This window comes from Podarcis filfolensis, assembly GCF_964270895.1.
Source record: "Podarcis filfolensis genome assembly, chromosome: 13".
Taxonomy (NCBI): domain Eukaryota; kingdom Metazoa; phylum Chordata; class Lepidosauria; order Squamata; family Lacertidae; genus Podarcis; species Podarcis filfolensis.
Genome location: NC_139615.1, coordinates 10,738,157 through 10,760,710, shown reverse-complemented (window position 1 = coordinate 10,760,710; position 22,554 = coordinate 10,738,157). Strand labels below are relative to the sequence as shown.

General features: G+C 45.2%; 2 protein-coding genes across 2 annotated transcripts; one reads left to right on the top strand and one right to left on the bottom strand.

The window, feature by feature from the left end:
- Positions 1-2,807: 2,807 nt before the first annotated feature.
- On the top strand, positions 2,808-12,067 carry LOC310748521 (extracellular calcium-sensing receptor-like; the record flags this gene model as incomplete). Its single annotated transcript, XM_083584352.1, has 5 exons — positions 2,808-3,108; positions 5,001-5,813; positions 8,123-8,350; positions 10,351-10,474; positions 11,154-12,067. Exons 1-5 carry the CDS (start codon positions 2,851-2,853, stop codon positions 12,065-12,067), a joined length of 2,337 nt encoding a protein of 778 aa, XP_083440478.1. The 5' UTR covers positions 2,808-2,850.
- Positions 12,068-13,292: 1,225 nt separating this feature from the next.
- Positions 13,293-19,266, bottom strand: LOC310747244 (snaclec convulxin subunit beta-like). Its single transcript, XM_083581586.1, has 6 exons — positions 19,110-19,266; positions 18,254-18,322; positions 17,305-17,414; positions 16,353-16,472; positions 14,600-14,726; positions 13,293-13,565 (listed from the first exon to the last, which is right to left on the bottom strand). Exons 1-6 carry the CDS (start codon positions 19,174-19,176, stop codon positions 13,498-13,500), a joined length of 561 nt encoding a protein of 186 aa, XP_083437712.1. The 5' UTR covers positions 19,177-19,266; the 3' UTR covers positions 13,293-13,497.
- Positions 19,267-22,554: the final 3,288 nt, after the last annotated feature.

Genomic DNA, 22,554 nt, shown 5'->3' with positions numbered 1-22,554 from the left:
GCAACCTGATTGGCCTACAGGAGAATCCCAGAATTAGCCAATCACATGGGGCCCATTGTGTAAATAATGTATATAAAGCAGACATTTCGTGGTAATTTCCATTCCTCACTACTCTGAGCTGAATAAAGAGCATGAAATTCACACTCGACTCTTGAGTATATTTCAGTAGCCATCACTACATCTTTGGGGAGCAAATTAAGTAGTTTAACAATGCACTGTGGGAAGAAGTACCATACTTCTCTGTGTATAAGACAATTTTTTAAATTATAAAATAATGGAGAGTGCAGAAGGGGGACGATTGTCAGCCAAGGCCTGCTGTTGATTTTTGGCAATCCTCCAAAAAAAGGCTCAGCAACTCTGGTCAACTCCCCCCCTCAAAAAAAGCTTAACAACTCTGGGCAATCTCCCCCCCCTTTCTTAATTTGGAGTCCCCCAAAATAGGGGTCATTTTATACACAGGGGCATGTTATACACAGAAAAATACAGTACTTTCTTTTGTCTGTCCTGAATTTTCCAACATTCAGTTTTATTGGATGCTTACAAGTTCTGGTGTTAATAAGCGTGAGAGTGGGGGATTTCTCCACTTTGACACCACGCATGTTGTTATGGCTCTGCATCAGGTCTCCACCTCCCCTTTTCTCTAAGCTAAATGCCCCCAGATACTGTAACTTTGCCTCATGTGGGAGTTGCTACATCCCCTTAATAATTTTGGTTGCCCTTTTCTGAACCTTAGCCTTAGGTTAACACTTCTCACTTGGGTTTCTCACCACTGGTCAGAAGGAAAGGCCTTGTGTTTCCACGGCCCCTAAGATTTCACAGCGCGCTGGCCTCCTTGGCCATCATGAGGTCTAGAAACCTATTCAAAAGAAAACAAAAGAGAGTGAAGTCCACACCAGACACAAAATTCCACACTAATGTGACGCTGTTGCACATACCCAGAATTAACACATACATGTAATACAGTCCAGGCATTTACTGGGAGGGACCCAATCCAGGTGACAAAGGAAAAAGACACATGTGCCATCTTTCTTCTTTCATCTCCTGGGTGAAAGAATTAACAATTACGGGATTCTCTGGCCTGACTGGATCATCTGCAGTAACCCCCTAGGAGATAAAAGTTTCAGAGGATGGGGGAATAATTTTATGCTATTAGCTGCTGTGAATGCAGAAGCCAAAGGCTGCCTTGCTGAGCAGGTGGAGTCTCCGGTGTCCTGTCATCCCTCCAGAGAATCCATTTTCAAATGTGCCCTTCCTTTGTGGCAGCTGGTGGCCCCTCACTCATCTCGCCTTGCTTCCTCAACTCGCCACAATTTTCCATTTGGCAAAAAAGCTCCAGGGATGGTAAGAGCCAACAAAATATTATTTTGTTCTCCGAGTCAATTGAAAAAGGGAGTTAGGAGGTCCTGGAGATTAATTGTGCATTCCGTTTTTATAGCCAAGGGAGCTGCTAGTTTCTGTCCCTCTTTCGCTAGCTAACACGATGTGAAATATTACTAATATTTGCCGTCAACCAAGATTCAGAGCGAAGAAAGACCTCCGCGTTACAGAGGGCCGCCTTCTTTGGATGTCACATTTATTTTCCGCGAGAGGTGAATACAGAAGATCTGCTTGTGGATCCATGAACTTGCTAGGACTCCCATTTTTCATGCTGGTGATCCACACTGATGGGCGCCAGTGTCAGCTGCCAGCCCTCAGGATGGAGGCCTTTGAGAGAAGGGGAGACATCCTCATCGGAGGGCTTTTCCCGCTGCATCACCAAACATCAAGCGATGCTGTGGCCATCACCTTTACGATGCCGCCTAATCCCACATACTGTCACACCTCAATGCGGCGCCAGCAGCCCCTCCCAAAGGATAGTGCTGGAACTGTCAATGGAAGACATCCCTCAAGGTAAATCTGGAGTGTTTGGGCTGCTTTGGAGCAGGGTGGGCAGATGGTTCTCCTTTTCTCTTCTGCCTAAGGATGGCTCGTTCACTCACACAAGCATGCACGTCACCCAGGGCGTCTCCGACCAAGCCTGTGATGGTGTAGCGGTTAAGTGTGGGACAGGGACCTGGGAGAGACTTGGGTTCGAATCTGAGGCCTCACCAGACTGGCAATTCGTTGGGGGCGTGTTCTGTGACATGTTCTTGACCTCATAATAATGCATTAGCAGTGACTTAGCAGCCTTCACCAGACTCTTTTCTGCGACTGTTAAAATTTTACAAGCCTACCCAGATATTTAGAATGCTGGTTTCTTTTTCTTTTCTTTTTTGTAAAATCAGCAAAATCTGGATTTAATTGTTTTTACTAATAACAGAAAACAATAGAAAATTGCTTCAGTTTATTTTTAATATAATTTTAATTAGAGGTTTGTGTGTGTGTGTTTTTATACACTCACTGGTATCTGTGTTCAGTAGCTAGTAGCCACCAATCATAAGACCCCATTGAAAACACATTTACAGTGGTACCTTGGGTTAAGAACTTAATTCATTCTGGAGGTCCGTTCTTAACCTGAAACTGTTCTTAACCTGAAGCACCACTTTAGCTAATGGGGCCTCCCGCTGCTGCCGCGTTGCTGCTGCGCGATTTCTGTTCTCATCCTGAAGCAAAGTTCTTAACCTGAGGTACTATTTCTGGGTTAGCGGAGTCTGTAACCTGAAGCATCTGTAACCTGAGGTATCACTGTATTTACCATTCATGTCCATTAGCCATTGACTGAACAACATCTGAGGCAGGTCTATCTCAGTTGGCAGCCAGTGCAATAATCTGTGCAGTCCGAAGATCAATTCCTGTGTTCTGATTGGAATCCCTCATTCTCTCCTGCTTTCCCACAGCTTGGTGCTTTGGTTTTACAAGTTCATCCAAACCATGGTCTTTGCCATCAAAGAGATTAACCAGGATTCAAGCCTATTGCCCAACATCACTCTCGGCTTCCAGATCTTCGATTCTTGCCAAATTCTTTCAAGAGCCCTTTTGGGTGCCACACAGTTTCTTGCGGGCGGTCAAAACCCCATCCTCAACTTTCACTGCGGCCACACCCCGCCTCAAGCTGGTCTTATAGGAGAGGCAGGCATAACCGAGTCCAGGACGATAGCTAGGTGGTTGGATCTCTATAAATACCCTCAGGTAGGAGTGGTGTGGGGCTGTGAGATCCTCTGAGGCAGGAGCTGTCCTTTTGCACTTTGCAAAATGCCAGAGCCCCCACAAGGATAAAACCGATTTCATGCCATATCTGTGTGTTTCACATAAGTTGTGGCAAAGGAGCAAATAGCATTGTGAGACTTTAAAAAGAGTAACCAATTTTTTTGTGGCGTGTGCTTTTATGGACTTAGATGCACTGGATGAAGTGGATAACTTAACGCTTTAGACTGGCGTAGCCCATGCAGATGGGAGCCTAATCTGTAATGTGAAAGATTTTCTGAGTTTGTTTCCATGGTGTGTGGATACAAGACTTAACACCTGTACAGTGGTACCTCTGGTTAAGAATTTAATTCGTTCCGGAGGTCCGTTCTTAACCTGAAACTGTTCTTAACCTGAAGCACCACTTTAGCTAATGGGGCCTCCCACTGCCGCTGCGCTGCCGGACCACAATTTCTGTTTTCATCCTGAAGCAAAGTTCTTAACCCGAGGTACTATTTCTGGGTTAGCGGAGTCTGTAACCTGAAGCGTATGTAACCTGAAGCGTCTGTAACCCGAGGTACCACTGTACATGTATTTGTTTTGGAAGACAGCACCTTATGTTTCATAACTGTTTTTAAAAATTTACAATAAGGTTTGTTTGTTTTTTAAAAAAGAAGCAGAAGAAATGGATTTGAGCAGTTCATCAAAGCTTTCGCTATAATAAAATCGGTAGTCTTTTAAGGGTGTTGCAATTTTGGCAGATGGTTGTAGTTGCATGGAAGGGCCAGTAGAGGGCAATGTGGTTGCATGGATTGAGTGGGAGCATTATTGTACCTGTGGTACATTATTAGCCTGTGGCTGGGAGCTGTTTACTGTGAATTTATTATTTCCATGAAAAATGCCTTATATGATAATACCATGACTAGGCCTCATGCGGTATCTAGGTGCACCTACTTGCATTACTGTCTCTCCCAGCACCCTTCCAACAATTTTTGCATCCTAGAGACTTTTCTGTTCTTCCAAGCGATGTCAGTTCCATTTTTTTTAAAAGTCTAAATGATATAGGTTTATAGGTTTTTTGAAGTCTAAATGATTTTGGTTTATAAGGTGGTGTGTTCAGTGATTCTTTGGCTGAGCACAATGTCAGCAGAAATAAAATGGCAGCATTAAAGAAAGCCATTGCCTCAGATATTCACATGCACGCAAGTCCCACGGTTCGGATATCCGAATCAGATGTTCGCGTACCAAGGTGAGGGTCATAGCTGTCAACCGTCCCTTATTTGGCGGGAAACTCCCTTATCCCAGCGCCGTGTCCCACTGCTGTCCCTTATTGATGATGTCCCTTAAATTTCCCAGGTCTCAAAGGAAGCAGCTTCTCTCCCTCCCTCCCTGCCGGCCAGGGAGGAGGGAGGCTCCAACTGTGTTGCTTGGCTGCATTGCTCACCCAATAAGGAGTCTAAGAACGACTGGGGGGTGGAGCTTGCATTACTTGTGCCGATCAAATCAGCCGCGTTGCCTGGGGACTCGCCTTTGCTCAGCGCTTCCCAGCAGAGAGGTGACGGTGGTTTCCCTTGCTGCATCCCCTTTGCCGGGTTGCTGCGCTGTGGGAACCACCGCTTTAGGCCTTGTTTGGCTGATGGCTGGGCTTTCTGCCTTTGGCTCGGAGGGGCTCAGAAGTTGAACATACCTGTGCCCAAAAAATCCCTTATTTTGGCTGCTGATCCCTTATTTTCGAGGCTACTGGTCCCTTATTTTCAAATCTGTAAGTTGACAGTTATGGTGAGGGTGCAAGTCCCTCATTCAAATAACTGAAGGTTCGACTGACAAGTGCGTCTGCATAGGGAAACCGGCGTGCATTTTTGTTTAACAGACGGGTGGTTTTCTCCTCTTGCGCCCAGATCAGTTACTTTGCCACGGGCCCGGTGGCCGACGACGGCTCTCAGTTCCGCTCTTTCTTCCGCACTGTCCCTAGCAACAGGCTGCAGGCCCTGGGCCTGGCTCAGTTGGTGACCCACTTCGCCTGGACGTGGGTCGGCCTGCTCACGACGGACTCCGAATATGGGAGGCAAGGCATCGAGATTGTGCGGGAGGAGATTGTCCGGAACGGGGCCTGCGTTGCCTTTTCGGAGCTGCTCGACAAACCGCCGGACATGGGCAACGTCGAGAGAGTCGCCAGAAGGGTCGCAGGGTCCAAGAGCCAGGTCATTGTCACCTTCTGCGGGTCTGAGGCTCAGTCTCTGCTGCTCCTTCTGCACAGCCAGGGGGTGACAGGGAAGGTTTGGCTCTGCTCCGAAGCCATGAGCCACATCACCTTCTACAGGAACCGGCAGGCCTTGCTGATGCTCAGCGGTTCGCTGGCCATCTCCCCTCGCAAACGGCCAGTCCCCGGCCTGAGGGACTTTGTAGTCCGGCTCCACCCTTCCACTTCTCCAGAAGACATCTTCATCCAGGAGTTCTGGGGCGAAGTCTTCCATTGCTGGTGGGACGCGAGCTCTGAGGAGGGGGAAAACAACAGCAGCCATTCCTGCACAGGGAAGGAGAACTTGGGGGACGGCAGGAACTCCTTTGTCGGCATGATGGGGTTCGGCTTGTCCTTCAACGTCCACAACGCCGTCTATGCCATTGCCCACGCCCTACACGACATGGCGCAAGAGGAGCCGAGGGGCCTGAAGAGGAGCAAAAGGGAAGTTCCTGGGATCGAGCCCTGGAAGGTAATACAGTGGTACCTCGGGTTACATGTGCTTCAGGTTACATATGCTTCAGGTTGCAGACTCCGCTAACCCAGAAATAGTGCTTCAGGTTAAGAACTTTGCTTCAGGATGAGAACAGAAATCGGACTCTGGCGGCACGGCAGCAGCAGGAGCCCCATTAGCTAAAGTGGTGCTTCAGGTTAAGAACAGTTTCAGGTTAAGAACGGACCACCGGAATGAAGTAAGTACTTAACCAGAGGTACCACTGTATCTGAGAGCCAGTGTGGTGTAGTGGTTAAGAGTGGTGGACTCATAATCTAGGGAACCGGGTTCGCTTCCCCGCTCCTCCACATGCGGCTGCAGGGTGACCTTGGGCCAGTCACACTTCTCTGAAGTCTCTCAGCCCCACTCACCTCACAGAGTGTTTGTTGTGGGGAGGAAGGGAAAGGAGAATGTTAGCCGCTTTGAGACTCCTTCGGGTAGTGATAAAGCGGGATATCAAATCCAAACTCCTCCTCTTCTTCTCCAATCGTATGCTGACTTTAAAAGAGGATTGGACAAATTCGCGTTGGAGAAGGCTATGGATAGCTTCTAGCCGTGGTAGCTATGATCAGCCTGCCACAGGTGCTTCTGAATACCAGCTGAAGGAAACCACAGGAGGAGTGCTCTTATGCTGAGGTCCATGCCTGAGAGTTTGCAGCAGGATCTGGCTGGCCACTGTGAGAACAGGATGATGAAATAGATGGCCCATTGGCCTGATCCAGCGGGCTCCTCTTAATGTTCTTACATTGAAATGCTTTTGGGGGGTTTCCAGAATGGGTGCAGCCTAAGGTGACTACCTCCAGAAGTTGTTCTTCTTTATCAGATTCTCCCCCACAAAAAAAGAGCAGAGAGGGTTAATAGCTGAAAAAGCAGCTCAGAATCCAGTATATGTTCTCCTTTTACAGAAGAGATGTGGCGAGTCCTTCCTTTGTCCCTCTTATGGGTTTTCAGCAACACCGTAAATCCTTCCCAAGCACGAACAGGGCAGGATAGGACACATGGTATGAAATCTCCTCATAACAGTGAAGATACAGTGGTGCCTCTGGTTAAGTACTTAATTCGTTCCAGAGGTCCGTTCTTAACCTGAAACTGTTCTTAACCTGAAGCACCACTTTAGCTAATGGGGCCTCCTGCTGCTGCCGCACCGCCGGAGTACGATTTCTGTTCTCATCCTGAAGCAAAGTTCTTAATCCGAGGTACTATTTCTGGGTTAGCGGAGTCTGTAACCTGAACGTCTGTACCACTGTAATTATGGTAGAATTAAATTTGGCCACAGAGAAATAGAGGCCAGTCCAATATCACACAGAGAACTTAATGGTTTACTGGGGATTTGAACCTGGTTGTCAAGCACTCTTAACCATAGAGATCTAACTCCAGTGCTACAATTCTCTGCTGGGGCTACTGTTCCCAGTCAGCACAACCAACAGTGAGAAATTATGGGCTCTGTAGTCCAACAGTATCTGGAGGGTATCTCACTTGCTACCGTGGTTTAAGGAGATTCACACTGATGCTGGTTCAGAGGATACCAAGGTACAGTGGTACCTTGGTTCTCAAACTTAATCCGTTCCAGAAGTCCGCTCCAAAACCAAAGCGTTCCAAAACCAAGGCGCACTTTCCCATAGAAAGTAATGCAAAATGGATTAATCCGTTCCAGACGGATTAAAAACAACCCCTAAAACAGCAATTTAACATGAACTTTACTATCTAATGAGACCATTAGTCACACAATCAAGCAATCAGTAGCTGAAAAACAAACAAAAAAAGAGCCGCAAAAACAAAAACGCAAAATAAATAGCAAAAACAGACAGACCTCAGCGTAACACTCAGAATGGAAGTGTGGCACTCAAATCGGAAGCAAAACACTCAAAATGGAGTACGTTTGGCTTCCGAAGAAAGTTCACGAACCAGAACACTTACTTCCAGGTTTGCAGCGTTCTGGTTCCAAGTTGTTCAAGTACCAAGGCGCTTGAGAACCAAGGTACCACTGTATTCCGTTGCCAGTAACTAGCCACACGATTTGGCCAGTTAACCAGTCTAGGGCAGCATGTACATACGAGCAGAAAGCCTAATCTCTTCCCTTTAAAACTCAGACGCCTGGAACCTTTGGCCTTCCAGGCGTTGCTGAACTACAACTCCCATCTGGCCCAGCAAGTGTGGGGCGATAGGAGCTGCAGTTCCTCAACATCTGGAGGCCCAATGGTTCCTTGAATGCCCTTAACTCAGATGATGCGTATTTACATAGAGCACAAAACTGATGCCTGCCCCTTTCCTCCCTGCCTTGCTTCCAGTTGCTTCACTACTTGAGGAAAGTCCGTTTCAAGAACAAGGTGGGCGAGGAAGTCTCCTTTGACCAGCACGGTGACCCCCCTGCCCTCTTCGATGTCCTCAACACCCGCTACCCTTCCATGAAGCAATTCCAAGCTGTGCCAGTGGGGCAGATTGCGTTCACCCCCTCACAAGGCGAGGAACTGAAGGTGGACGACAGCGCCATCATGTGGACAGGAGGGAATACGCAGGTAGGACAGATTTTATCCTCCAAGGCAGGTGTGGGGGGGGGACATTTTGCCCTCCAGGTGCTGCTAAACTACAACTCCCTGGCTATTGGCCATGCTTGCTAAGGCTGATGAGAGTCGTAGTTCAACAGCATCTGGAGGAAGGACCAGATGTTCACCATTGTGAAATAACACTTGCTACGTGAAAGGAACTGTGGATATAAACAGAATTTTCTGGACTAATAGAGGACAATATGATATGCAGTGGGAAACAGTTATCGGCAGACTCCACAGAGGGGAAGAAGGAAGTCCGAGAATTAAGAGAACGTTACACTCTTTTGGGATTCTAATGTATGTGTGAATATAAAATTAAATTGTAAAACCAATAAAAATTTATTTATTTTTTTAAAAAGTTCACCCTTGCTCCTCAAAGGGCATATCTATCTTGCATATGTAGTTATGCAGAGAAGGAGGTGGTTGTTGTTTTAAACCCCTTTTTCATTGTTCCCCAGGGGACAGTTCCTGTGTGAGGACTGGATGTGGCAGGGCACATGAGGGACGGGCTGTGGCTTACTTGCAGAGCATCTGCTTGGCGTACTGAAATATACTTGGAGTCAAGAGTGGATTTCATGCTCTTTATTCACCTCATAGTGGTGAGGAGGAATGGAAGTTCCCCCAGAATGTCTGCTTTATATACATTATTTACAAAATGGGCCGCACATGATTGACTAATTCCGGGATTCTCCTGTAGGCCAATCAGGTTGCGGATTCACTTCTACCTGGAGCTGGATTGGGTGGCTCCTGTGGACCAATCAGACTGCTGCATTTTGGATCCTGTTGTCCTAGGACCAATAAGACTGCTGCATTTTGGATCCTATTGTTCTAGGACCAACCAGACTGCTGCATTCTGAATCCTGTTGTTCTAGGACCAATCAGACTGCTGCATTTTGGGTCCTATTCAACTCAGTACATAACACGTGCAGAAGTCCCAGGTTCAATTCCCGGCATCTCCAGATAGGCCTGTTCAAAACCCAGAAGAGACACAGTCAGTGTAGACAATACGAACTTAGGTGGGCATATGGTTTGACTTAGTAAAGGCAGCTTCCTGTGTTTGTGTGCCCTGAGGTGCATCTTGTGGTCAAGCCTGTCCAGGGAGATTTCTTTAGAATGCAGCTCCTAGGAAACTCTTTGCTACAGCTGTCCTGTGGAGTACAGTGCATGCTGCTCTTAAAAACAAAAAGAGAAAAATAATAAACCAGAGAGGGTTGAGGAGGGTCCTGAGTTTTCTCACTCAGGGCCTCTGGGCAGCATCCCAATTTTGATCTGCAGGATGCTAGAGGGTATGTGTTTGGCTCCTGCACCAAACATTCTCCACACCTGCCCTATTTCAGTGGGCAGGAGCAGCAGCCATGGGCCCAGTTCCCACCTGGAGGCAACTGCAGACCCTCCAAGTGTCCCTTTTTTTCCAGGGACGTCCCTGATTTAGGGAAGCCATCCCAGTTTCTGATTTGATCCCGGAATGTCCCACTTTCCCTTAGGATGTCCCTAGTTTCATTGGAGAAATGTTGGCGGGTATGGCAATCCTGCATAGAGAAGTTCTTTTAATGTTTAATTGTGTTTTTATATATGTTGGAAGCTGTCCAGAATGGCTGGGGCAACCCAGTAAGATGTGTGGAGTATAAATAGCAAGATAAAAATTATGGAATGAGACGACACCTCACTATTTTCATCGGAGAAATGTTGGAGGGTTATGCAACTGTGGCACATCTCCGGGAGACTGGGGTGCCCCACTAGTGTTCTTTACCCTCGCCAAAACTACAGTTCCCAGGATTCTTGGGTGGGGGCAGCCATGATGTTTGAGCTGATAACACACCAGTGTAAGCCTTTTTCATATAGATGTGCTATTTTAAAACAGAGTGTGCTTTGTCATTCATGGTCATTTTAACTGTCACAATGCAGGTAAACATTGGCATTGCGATGAGAAATATTAAGTCAGGCAAATTTTCCTCTCCTCTCTTATTTAGGTCCCTGTCTCAGTCTGTACACCGAGTTGCCCCATGGGCCACCACAAAACCCAGCGCTCAGATATGGCTACTTGTTGCTTTGAATGTGTGCCGTGTGCAAGCGGGGAAATTTCAAACCAGACCGGTGCGTGGAATGCTACAAATATCTGTCAGTTTTATATACCTGTGGTTGCTGTTTTGGCTGCCCCCCATGGCATTTAGCTAGCACTGCTAATAGCTGTGGATAGGTTGGTCCTCCATAAACTCACCAAATACTCTTTTAAAGCCATCTTGGCATCAAATCACATGTTGGAAGGAAGGAATGAAGGAAGGAAGATAGATTGACATAGCACGTAGCTTGGCCCTAAACTAGGGGCTGTTCCCATATCTTGCAGCTGAGAATTCCCAAAATTAATGGCATGTTCCATCCCATAAAGAAGTCTTTCTCTTTCATCTGTGATGATTCTCCTGCCAATCAATTGCTCAGGGTCAACCCAAGATTAGTATTTTTGGAAGGGGGATATTTCTAACCCATTTTGACCTACACCACAGTTCCAGACGCACTTGAATTATGCTTTGAGCCTGTGCCAGTGATATACTCTGTGTGCACCCAGAGACTCCCTTGTTTAGTGTAGCTTTAGGGTTTTCACAGCGTTAGACACAGACTGCAGGGCAAAAGCTGGTGAGGTCAAATAGAAGCTAAACCAAGGATTATGAAGGGCACATGAAGGTTTTACTTCCTTTCTTTTGGGGGGGGGGAAGGGAGGGGAATTTGTTGGTTCGTGCAGTGATGAGATGCTCCCTGAATCCCTCTTTGCTTCTAGATTCTTCCGCCTGCTCAAGGTGTCCCGAAGACCAGTGGCCTGGTGCAGGGCAGACACAATGTGTACCCAAAAGGGAGCTTTTTCTCCATTTCCACGAGCCTCTGGGGGCCGGTCTGGCCAGTGCCTCCATCTGCGGCTCTCTCTTGCCCGTCTTGATCCTTGGCCTCTTCATCACTCACCGGGGGACCCCTCTGGTCCGCGCCAACAGCCAGGAGCTCAGCTACCTCCTGCTCTCAGGGCTGGCACTCAGTTTCCTCTGCTGCCTGCCGTTTCTCGGGAGGCCCACGCCTCGGTCCTGCTTGTGGCGCCAGGCTGCCTTTGGGCTGACCTTTGCCCTCTGCCTCTCCTGCATCCTGGCCAAGACGGCGATGGTGGTGGCAGCCTTCCGGGCCACCAGCCCCGGCAACCCCGCAAAGCTGTGGCTTGGGTCCAGGACACCCCGTGCCGTGGTCCTGCTGGGTTGCCTGCCCCAGCTTCTGCTTTGCGCCATGTGGCTGGCCACCTCCCCTCCCTCCCCTGGGAGAGATTTTCACTCCATCCCTCACGCCATATCCTTCTTCTGCGATGAAGGCTCTCCCAGTGCATTCTGGGGCATGATGGCTTACCTGAGCCTGCTGGCGGCGCTCAGCTTGGCCGGGGCCTTCTTGGCACGGAATCTCCCCGACGCCTTCAACGAGGGCTGGCTCATCTGTTTCAGCTTGTTGGGGTGCCTTGGGGTGTGGCTGGCCTTCGTCCCTGCTTACCTCACCTCCAGAGCGTGGTACACAGCCGCCACAGAGGCCTTCGCCATCCTAGCCTCCAGCTCAGCCTTGCTCTGTGGGATGTTTTTCCCCAAGTGCTACATCTTGTTGTGGCACCCTGAGCTGAACACCAGGAGGTTCCTCATGAGAAGGGAAACGCACGCCAGCGCTTAACGTGACCTTAAGCGCGAGCGGGAAAAGAGTTTTGCCCGCGGATGTTTCTCCCTCATTCTCAAGATTCACCCGTTCGTATGTGAAGAGGTCGGCGAAACAAATCCGACTCGGGCAGACGCAAGCCGGATGCATCAAACACTCAGTTTTCCCATTCTGGAAAATGGGGGTAGAAGTGATCTTGTTCACGGTGTTACTGCAAGGATGAAGCTCACAGCAAATCGAAAAAAAGACACAACAAAGATGAGCTGTGGGAGACATCCCCAGAAATCTACATTTAATATTTAATATTTTCATTTGGGGAGATGGGGTTGGAGCATGGGTAGGCAAACTAAGGCCCGGGGGCCGAATCCGGCCCACGGATGATCCGGGAATCAGCATGTTTTTACATGAGTAGAATGTGTACTTTTATTTAAAATGCATCTCTGAATTTATTTGTGGAGCATAGGAATTTGTTCATTTTTTCCCCTTCAAAATATAGTCTGGCCCCCCACAAGGTCTGAGGGACAGTGGACCGGCCCCCTGCTGAAAAAGTTTGCTGTCCCCTGGGTTGGAGGGAGCTCAAACTTGCCATAAACGTTTTTAGAATTCAAAGCCTACCTTGCTCCCTTATAAATGGGCTCATATCTAGATTGCCTTTAGGGACTGGGGAACAGGACATTGCTGCGGTTTACCCCTATCTGTGGAACATATTTTACTAGTTCTGTCCTCTGGCACCTAAATGCCTGTCTTTTGCAACAGATACAAATATTTATTTTTTGTGTTTTAACATTTTGTATTGTTTGACCGTTACTGTTGTGATTATCAAGTTTTTGGGGAGTTTAATCTGGATTTCATTTTGTTGGTTGTGATGTCATAGTTTTGTGTAATAAAAAATTATTGTGCGATTTATTATTTTGGTTAGTCCCCTCGGACTTTTTTTTTTTTTTTTAAGTACGAGAGATAAATTTAGTAAAACAGTCAAGCCGTTCAGCCATGCCTTGTTTTTAATATTTGCTCCAAATCATTTCAGAAAACATGCATGTACATTTTCAGCCCATCCTGCAAATGAGAAATAAATAGTGTAGCGGCTTCCCATTTAATTTCCTGGATTTTCCTTTGTTCCATCGACAGATGGAACATTCTCACAACCAGTATTCAAAGGAGGCACACAGTACACTCATCACTGGACTGTTTCACTTCAGAATGCAAGTGAGGCATCACATTTCTGAAGGCCCCTTACAAGTCAAAAATTCTCCACGGGTCAGAAGCATTTTCCTAACTCTGTGAAACTCAAAAGTTCTCTATTCGGTTGGCTATGATCTGAGAACAATTGTTTGGACATCCATCTGCTCCAGAAAAATTTCAGCTACCGGAATAATAGTCGCTAAGCAAAGGCACACAATAGCTTCTTAAAACCAGATGCAATTCTCCTTTATCCCTGGGGTGCATCCTCAATACAGAAGGTATTTGCAGACGTACATGTGTTGATTACTCTTAGGTGCATCGATCCAGTAGATACCTGAAAGAAAGGTGAGGCAGCTGAAAAAGGGGACCAAGAAATCTGAGTAGCAGCATATATGACATATGTGGGGCAGGTGGGCACGGTTGGGGGAAATAACCTCCTTGGGTCATGTTTGACCTGTGGGCCAGAGGTTATCCAACCCTAATTTCCAGTATCAGTGGCTGAGCATCTTCTCTGCATGCACAAGGCCCCGGGCACATATCCTCAGCTTCTCCAGATAGGGCTGGGAAACACTCCTGCCTAGAGCCCTAGAGAGTCACTGCCAGTCAGTGCAGACAAGTGCTGAGCCCCACTCATAATAATAATAATAATAATAATAATAATAATAATAATATTTATACCCCGTCCATCTGGCTGGGTTTCCCCAGCCACTCTGGGTGGCTCCCAACAAAACACTAAAAAAAGAAGAAAACTTCAAACATTAAAAACTTCTCTAAAGAGGGCTGCCTTCAGATGTCTTCTAAAAGTCAGATACAGTAGTTGTTTATTTCCTTCACATCTGGTGGGAGGGCGTTCCACAGAGCGGGTGCCACTGAGAAGGCCCTCTGCCTGGTTCCCTGCAACCTCACTTCTCGCAGGGAGGGAACCACCAGAAGGCCCTCGGCGCTGGACCTCAGTGTCCGGGCTGAACGATGGGGGTGGAGACGCTCCTTCAGGTATACTGGGCCGAGGCCGTTTAAGGCTTTAAAGGTCAGCACCAACACTTGGAATTGTGCTCGGAAACGTACTTAAACTTAAACTCAGTTTAAGGCGGCTTCCTAGGTTCATTTCAGCGGTGCACTGTGTTGCATTTTAATTTGTGGTACATCACCGTGCAACTCTTGTGCTGAGGGTCAGTATAAAGAACTGCAATAAATACATAGCACAAGAATCGTACAGAGGCAAACCTCACCCATGTTCTGCTTCAAAGGTCAATTTATCTCTCCACCATCAATTTCCATTATTTCCATGCAACAATGGAAGTTGGTTGGCTGATATGTGCTGAGTGCACTCAAGGTGTTCACCCGGCTATGCCTCCCCCTGCCCCGAACCTTTATCTTTTGATCTGTCGACTGCCAGTGCCATGGGTATCAGAGGGTTGCTTGATTTTAAAGGCTGCCCAAATTTCTCATACCGCCACGTGGAGTTATCGGTCCATCTCCAGGGCGCTGCTGGATCCTACAGAACAAACAGTGAAAAGAAGAATTAGCATTATGAACCAGCCACTGCTTGAGAAACTGATGAAACACGCCTATTACCTACAGAGGTAAGACCCATTGAGTTCAATCAAACTTACTCCCAGGTAATTGAGCCTCACGCATCAACCCTTTACCCCTTTTCCTGGCAGTAAGTCCCATTGAACTCAGTTGGAATTACTCTAGAATATGCGACTGCAGCGGCAAGAATGTTGTTTTCCCAAAATTGGAAAGAAGAAGAAGTCCCGACGAAAGACAAATGGATACAAAAACTTACGGAATATGCAAAGATGGTGAAACTTATCGGAAAAATAAGAAATCAAAATAACAAACTTTTTATAAAAGAATGGAAATGGTCTATCGAATATTTACAAATAAACTGTAAACAGATAACATTGGCAAGATTGTTGTAATAACCTACAGTTTTATAAGTGTATACATTTAAAGTAGATGAATAAATGATTAACTTAATTTGGACTATTCAGAAAATATAAAAAACAAATTTAAGGAACCACAGAAAGAGGGGGAAGTAAGTCGAGTTTTGAAATGATTCTAAAATTTTTGAGATGTATAAAATTGAAAATCATAAATAAAATTTAAAAAAAAGGAAAATTACTCTAGAATAGACACATATAATATTGGACTCTTTAAAGTCACAAGAAGTGAGGTGGGAACATCAGTGTCATATACAGTGGTATCTCGGGTTAAGAACTTAATTCGTTCTGGAGGTCCGTTCTTAACCTGAAACTGTTCTTAACCTGAGGTACCACTTTAGCTAATGGGGCCTCCCGCTGCCGCCGTGCGATTTCTGTTCTCATCCTGAAGCAAAATTCTTAACCCAAGGTACTATTTCTGGGTTAGAGGAGTCTGTAACCTGAAGCGTCTGTAACCTGAAGTGTCTGTAACCCAAGGTACCACTGTACAGGAAGTTATCTATATATGCCTTTCCGAAGAGCTTTTGAAATTTCCCTACTCGTCTACCCCAAATAGACAACTGAACTGAAGAAAACCTTTGATGCGTTTCTCACTCTTTCCCAATCGGGTGCCCTGCAGAAGATGCTTCACCTACCACCACCACCAGATATGTTGGCCAAAGTCAAAACGGGCTTCCCTCAATAACTTTCAGAGGTCCAGAAATGCTGAGACAGGTAAATCTGCCACCAGCACTTCCTGTGGTATAATAAGCTGTGGATATGAGCAATACTCATTGTGGGACATGGGTGGCGCTGTGGGTTAAACCACAGAGCCTAGGACTTGCCAATCAGAAGGTTGGTAGTTCGAATCCCTGCGACGGGGTGAGCTCCCGTTGCTGGGTCCCTGCTCCTGCCAACCTAGCAGTTCAAAAGCACGTCAAAGTGCAAGTAGATAAATAGGTACCGCTCCGGCGGGAAGGTAAACACCGTTTCCGTGCGCTGCTCTGGTTCGCCAGAAGCGGCTTAGTTAGGCCACATGACCTGGAAGCTGTATGCCGGCTCCCTCGGCCAATAAAGCAAGATGAGCGCCACAACCCCAGAGTCGGCCACGACTGGACCTAACAGTCAGGGGTCCCTTTACCTTTACCTTTATGTGCAATACTAACAGTGGATCCCACCCACTCCCTTGTTCTTACATCAGTTCCCTCTGCGCCAATCCAGTAACGCGTCCGTTGCCCCATCACGTGAAAGATGAAGCTTTGCTCATCATCGCTATGAACAGAGGCTAGATGGGTACCGAATCTCTCACAGTTCTCCTGATAAGAAATAAGAAGAGTAGCATTGGTGGGACTGCAGTCTCTTTCCAGAGCATGAAAAACTTTAAAAAGTCACAGTTTTTCTAATCTTGTGGTGTGGTTTCTCTAACTAAATAATCTGTACAAAGGTCCATATGCATTATCTTTGTGTGGTTATATTTGTTGTTTGTAATGTTTAGTGGAAATAATGGGAAATCCACAAAATAGGAGAAAGCGTGCATAAGAATGCATCTGTTGGTGAAAAATAACATAAAATGCATTAGATGCAGGGAAATACCTAACAAAAATCTGTATTTCAGGCAAAATTGCATACAAAAAGGTGTTTTTATATTTTGATTTTGTTCTGTGAACCACCCTGAGACTTCCTGGTATAGGGAGGTATATAAATTGACCAAATAAAATAAATAAATAAATATTAGGAGAAATTTGCACCATGGTACTGATGAATTTTCATGAGGATTTTCATGAGTTTTCATTAATTTAAAAAAAGTAACACAAATTGATACAGAAATGTGGATGACTGTGCCTGGGAAAATGATAAACTTATAGAAAGTGGAACTGACAGATTTGTTAATCCATTATTATTATTGCTGTCATCATCATCAACAACAACTTATTAGTTTTCTTGCAAACGCAAACATTAAAACCATCACAAAACCAAGCATAGAAAAATCTAAAACATGTCCACATTTTTAAAAGGCAGGGTTAAAATATCCCATCCACAAAAAGTAAGGATCACATATGTTTGGATCTCCTAATCTATCCACTGGTATTTGAAGATTCTTACACACACACACACACACACACACACACACACACACACACAATGTACCTTAACTGTACTCCAGTCCTGAGTGTCACCTGTGACTGGTAGGTAACAAGCATCTTTGTACTGAAACCAGGCATTGGCACAGCATCCCTGAGTGCAAGGACAAACGAGTCCTGGAAAGGAAGGAAGCAGTTTTCTATGAGAGGACAGGGCAAGGGCAGAACATCTGCTTTGCATACAGAAAGTCCCAGGTTCAGTTCCCAGCATCTCCAGGTAGGGATGGGAATTTCCGCTGTCTGAAAGCCCTGGAGAGCTGCTGCCAGTCAGTGCAGACAGCACTAGGCTAGATTGAACCTGTGGGCTAACTCAGCACCACTCATTTCAGGGGGTGAATTTATGCAAATTTCTTCCTTGGGGGATCTTTTAAAAGGGTGGAAAAGAGATAGATGATAGATAGATAGATGATAGATAGATAGATAGATGATAGATAGATGATAGATGATAGATAGATAGATAGATGATAGATGATAGATAGATAGATGATAGATAGATATAGATGGATAGAAAGATAGATGACAGGCAGGCAGGCAGGCAGACGACAAAAGACTTTTGACAGCCGATGTCTTTCTGGTGGTGAGTCTCCCTCCATGGGAACTAAGAAAGTGAGGCGATGATCAGATGCGCTTATTCATCCAGAGTACAGTGGAACCTTTGTTCTCCAACATTTTGGCTCCCAAACACAAAAAACCCAGAAGTGTTCCAGTTTTCGAATGCTTTTCGGAAGCCAAATGTCTGATGCGGTTGTCGGCTATTGTTTCCAGGGTATCTGCGCCAATTGGAAGCCGTGCCTTGGTTTTCGAACATTTCGGAAGTCAAATGGACTTCCGGAATGGATTACGTTTGAGAACCAAGGTACCATTGTATAGGGACCCTGGGCAGATGCATGACCATGCTAACCCTCGATTCTGGCCCTAACAACTTATTGACTCACAGCAAAATGATACGCACACACCTGTCCTCTCCATAGATCCGCCGTCGTCTTCACCACTGTTCTCAACTGTTTCCATGGAGCCTCCAGAACCTTAGCAGAAAACATCTATTTTCTGTTTTTGTTATAGTAATTTAAAAAAAAATCATGCAGAAAGAAGAAGAGTAACATATTGGGTTGTATCTGCTGTTCCCCCTATTCATAAAAGGCCCACTGCATGGCATGCAATACTATCCTACTCAGAGTTGACCCGCTGAAGTTAACAGACATGACTAACTTAGGTTTTCTATGGGTCTCCTCTGCGTCAGACTTAATTGAATACAACCCATTAAAACTGGTGGGCATGGCTGTCAGGTGCATGAATTTCGGTGTTTGACTCCAAGTTGGACTTAGTTGGATACAACCCACAGCCATTAATCCACAAGGATAAAGAAGAGATTTAAGTCTCATTTTAAAGTACAGTGGTACCTCAGGTTAAGTACTTAATTCATTCTGGAGGTCCATTCTTAACCTGAAACTGTTCTTAACCTGAAGCACTACTTGAGCTAATGGGGCCTCCTGCTGCCGCCACGCCGCCGGAGCACGATTTCTGTTCTCATCCTGAAGCAAAGTTCTTAACCTGAAGCACTATTTCTGGGTTAGCGGAGTCTGTAACCTGAAGCGTATGTAACCTGAGGTACCACTGTATGCAGTATGGTATCTCGTCATCACCAAACTTCTTATTTCATTATTATTCTTATTTTATTATTATCATAAATAATATGAGGCAAGCTCACCAAGGACTAGCAACTGAGGGGTGGGGCACAACAGATGATGCTTTGCCTACCACCACCATCCCGAAAAACAGCCATCTCTGCTTGTCCTTTCCCGATAGCCTTACCTGCCACCACGGTGCCTGCAATCACCAGAGCGATGGGAAAGAGAACTTGGGCAGGCCGAGCCGCCATCTCTGATGAGGAGGATTCGGGAACGTGGAAGCTCTGCTACGGAGGCAAACGGTGCTGAAAAAGGCAAAACTACTTCCAAACAAACCCCAACCCCTCTCATTTAAAGCACATTGTCCCCCTGCCCCCAAAATACCAAGTGGGATGCTGGGAGTTGTAGCTGCGAGGGGCAAACTCCAGTCCCCAGAATTATTTTGGGGAAGCCATGACTGTAAAAGTGGTATAAATGTCTGATAATTATTATTATAAATAATAATAATAATAATAATAATAATAATAATAATAATAATAATTTATTTATATCCCGCCCATCTGGCTGGGCTTCCCCAGCCACTCTGGGCGGCTTCCAACAAAATATTAAAATATTATAATACATCAAACATTAAATAATGTATGGTGCACATTGTGACCTAAGTTGAGGAGAGGTTTACTGCAGGGTCCCCCAGCTGAGAAAACTCCCCCCCCCTTATACCACCATAAGAGCTAGTGCTAGTGTAAATAGTTTTTTGTTTTGTTTTTAAGTGTGACTGGGCTGATCTGCCTTGAAGAACTGTGTGATAATAAGCAGGAACCCATTGCTTATTTATTTCATTTCAAAACATTTATTAGAGTTAGGGGTAGAATAAGAATAGAAATATAAGATAAATAGACAATTCTTGGAAGAAATTGTTAGGCTTAGGGGTAGAATAAGAATATGCGCTAGTAAATATTAAGGAGAGAATAGTAATAAAGGAGAAGAGGTTAGTAAATGAAAGGAGTTAATATTATTGGAAATATGAATTTGGAGAACTGTTAAACAGGTGTCATAATGAAATTCACTTAGAGGGGATTTGAGGAAGTCAGTTATTAATGTAATGAAATTATGGATTTGAAGTATTAACTCTTTTTTATGTCTTTTTTTCTTTGTTCTATGTCTTGTAATGCTTTTCTTTTTTCTTTGTGATAAATGTGAAAACCATTTTTTTTTTTGAAAAACAACAACAACAGCCACCCTGCTCTTCCTTGAAGGAGCTGGGGACAAGGAACCTGTCCACTTCTTCACAACAACCTTATGTGGTCGCTTAAGATGGAAAAGAAAAGGATGGGTAAGTTGCCCAAGGCTATTTATGGTTCAGAAAGTGAAGGGGGCCATTAGAATATTGTTCTCTATATGATCCCCAAAAAAACCTGTTTAAGACGAGGTTTTTCCAAAGGTTTTTCACCAGCCAGAAGGACAAGGCCTTTTCTTGCTTAAATGTTACATTGCAAATGGGTCTCTTTGGAATGTCTAGGCTTAGGCGGTGAAAGATAAAGAGCAAGGTTGAATATGTGTTATTCTGGCCCCAGACGGGGGAAAGACTGAAGACAAGGAGGGTAATGCAGGAGACAAAGCCCCCATTTTATTGCTATCAGTATAAATCACATGTTTTAGATTTGAACACGTGTCGAGGTTCATGGCGTGGAGAGGCTGGTGCAGGAAGAAGGGGGCAAGCAAGCCCATATAAGGTCAAGCCCATATAAGGACATAGGAAGTTGCTAAAATTACGATTTCCCAGAAATCAGGTGGTATTATTCTGCAGATGTATAAAAGGGCTGGCAAGCCCAGAGAGGGCGGGCAGGCAATGAACCTTGTCTGTACCTTTTTTGTCATGGCAAAAATAAATAATTTTACTGCTGTCTGATTGACTCTTTGAAGCGATTTCTGATGCTCCAAGATAAAGGAACAAAGAAAAGGTCTAACAAAAGGATTTGAAGCAAGTCTTCCTAAGCCTAGCCTGACACTCTCGGTACATCACACCCAACTGAAGAATGCTTCACCTTCTGAATTTCTGCTCTGGGGCACAGCTGTTAATAGAGCCCCGGCAAAATAATGAATCTGGTGCAGTTCTGAGCCGAGGCTTTTGCCCAGAATTACATTTCCACGTTGGGAAAGGATTTCGCCCGTTTAGCAAACCCTCCAACATTTCACAGAGAATATTAGGGACACTCCAGTTTCAGGACCTCAAAGAGCTACAATTCTCATAGTGGTTTAATCTATCCCTTTTTCCAGGGAATTCTGAAAATTGTAGGCAGGTAGGGGGTTCTCCTAGCAACTCTAGGCACCCTTAATAAACTACAGTTCCCAGGATGCTTTGGGGCTACAGCCATGACTGTATCACAATGCTTTAAATGTAAAGCTTGGATGTGGCCTCTAGTCACCCACCACACGAATTTGCCTGAAGGTATCTATAAGTGTCAGTTAGCGCATTACATGCAAATTAAAATTAGCACCTGTAGTTTTGTGTCATGGCCTTGCATCCCAAATCCTTAATTTTTTAAAAAAATCATTTTTATTGATTTTCCAATAAAAAACATCCAATTAATATATCCAATCGTAATACTCCAATTAAAATAAGAAACCAAATTATACTCCAAATTATAACTATTTATTTTTTAGAGCTCCCCATGGTCTGGATCTCTGAAGCATATCTCCACATCTCAGCCCTGCCTCTCCTTGTTATTCCCATATTTTCCCACATCTCGATTTTGACGCTTTATAATTCTCCGTCCCTGAGTCCACATCCCAAGTCCTTTAAATAGGTACAAAAGGTCAAGGCACCCCACCCCGAAACGCATGCCGTATACCTGATGGTCTAAGTTAGATGCTTCCACTCGGTAGCTGGATGGTTTTCCAGGGAACAGCCTCTCTGCTGGGTTGCATTTATACACTAGGAGCAGCTGTGTTTGCTGTGCCACTGATACAGACATGCAGCATTAAAAGAAATGGGGAAATTGGGCCAGTTTCGGGGGTCCTTTGCTGTTGCTCTTCCACTCAGTATCAGGTAACACGGCGGATAAACTAGCTGAATGGATTGTGGGCATCAAGCATGATGCTTGTTCTGTAAATGCATTTGCGACTATCTAAAGGACCTTCTCCTTCCCGATGGACCCACTCGGGTGTTAAGATTGGCAGAAGATAGCAGTCCCTCGAAGTGGACCGAAAGTTTAAGATAATCACATTTTCTTATTTTATGTAAACGGCAAGTGGAAAATCAGAAGTTCCCCTTTTGTATTTTTTGCTAATGTTTCTTTTCTTTTGCTTTCTTTTATCTTTCTCTTTCCTCACTTTATTTCTCTTGTCCCTTTCTTTTCTCCTTTGTTTTGTACTTTTGTAGATGCAATTTGACTGTGTTATGGGGAAATCTCGATTAAACATCTTATTAAAAAAGAAAAAGTGGTTATTATTGCAATTCGTAAATGGAATGAAATAGATAAATAAGCATAGCAAATGCATAATAGATATAAATTGGCCCAAGTCCACCTTTCCTGATCTCAGTGTTGTGAAAAGCCGGGGTGGGGGGTTGATAAAATAAAATGATGATGATGATGATGATGATGATGATGATGATGATGATGATGTAT

What these genes read in the sequence shown, in the direction of transcription:
- LOC310747244 (XM_083581586.1), bottom strand. Translation starts at nt 19,176, where the DNA reads ATGGCGGCTCGGCCTGCCCAAGTTCTCTTTCCCATCGCTCTGGTGATT. An exon ending in TGCAGGCACCGTGGTGGCAG is followed by an intron (nt 18,323 to 19,109) that starts GTAAGGCTATCG and finishes TTTTCTGCTAAG; the next exon opens with GTTCTGGAGGCTCCATGGAA. An exon ending in CGGATCTATGGAGAGGACAG is followed by an intron (nt 17,415 to 18,253) that starts GTGTGTGCGTAT and finishes CTTCCTTTCCAG; the next exon opens with GACTCGTTTGTCCTTGCACT.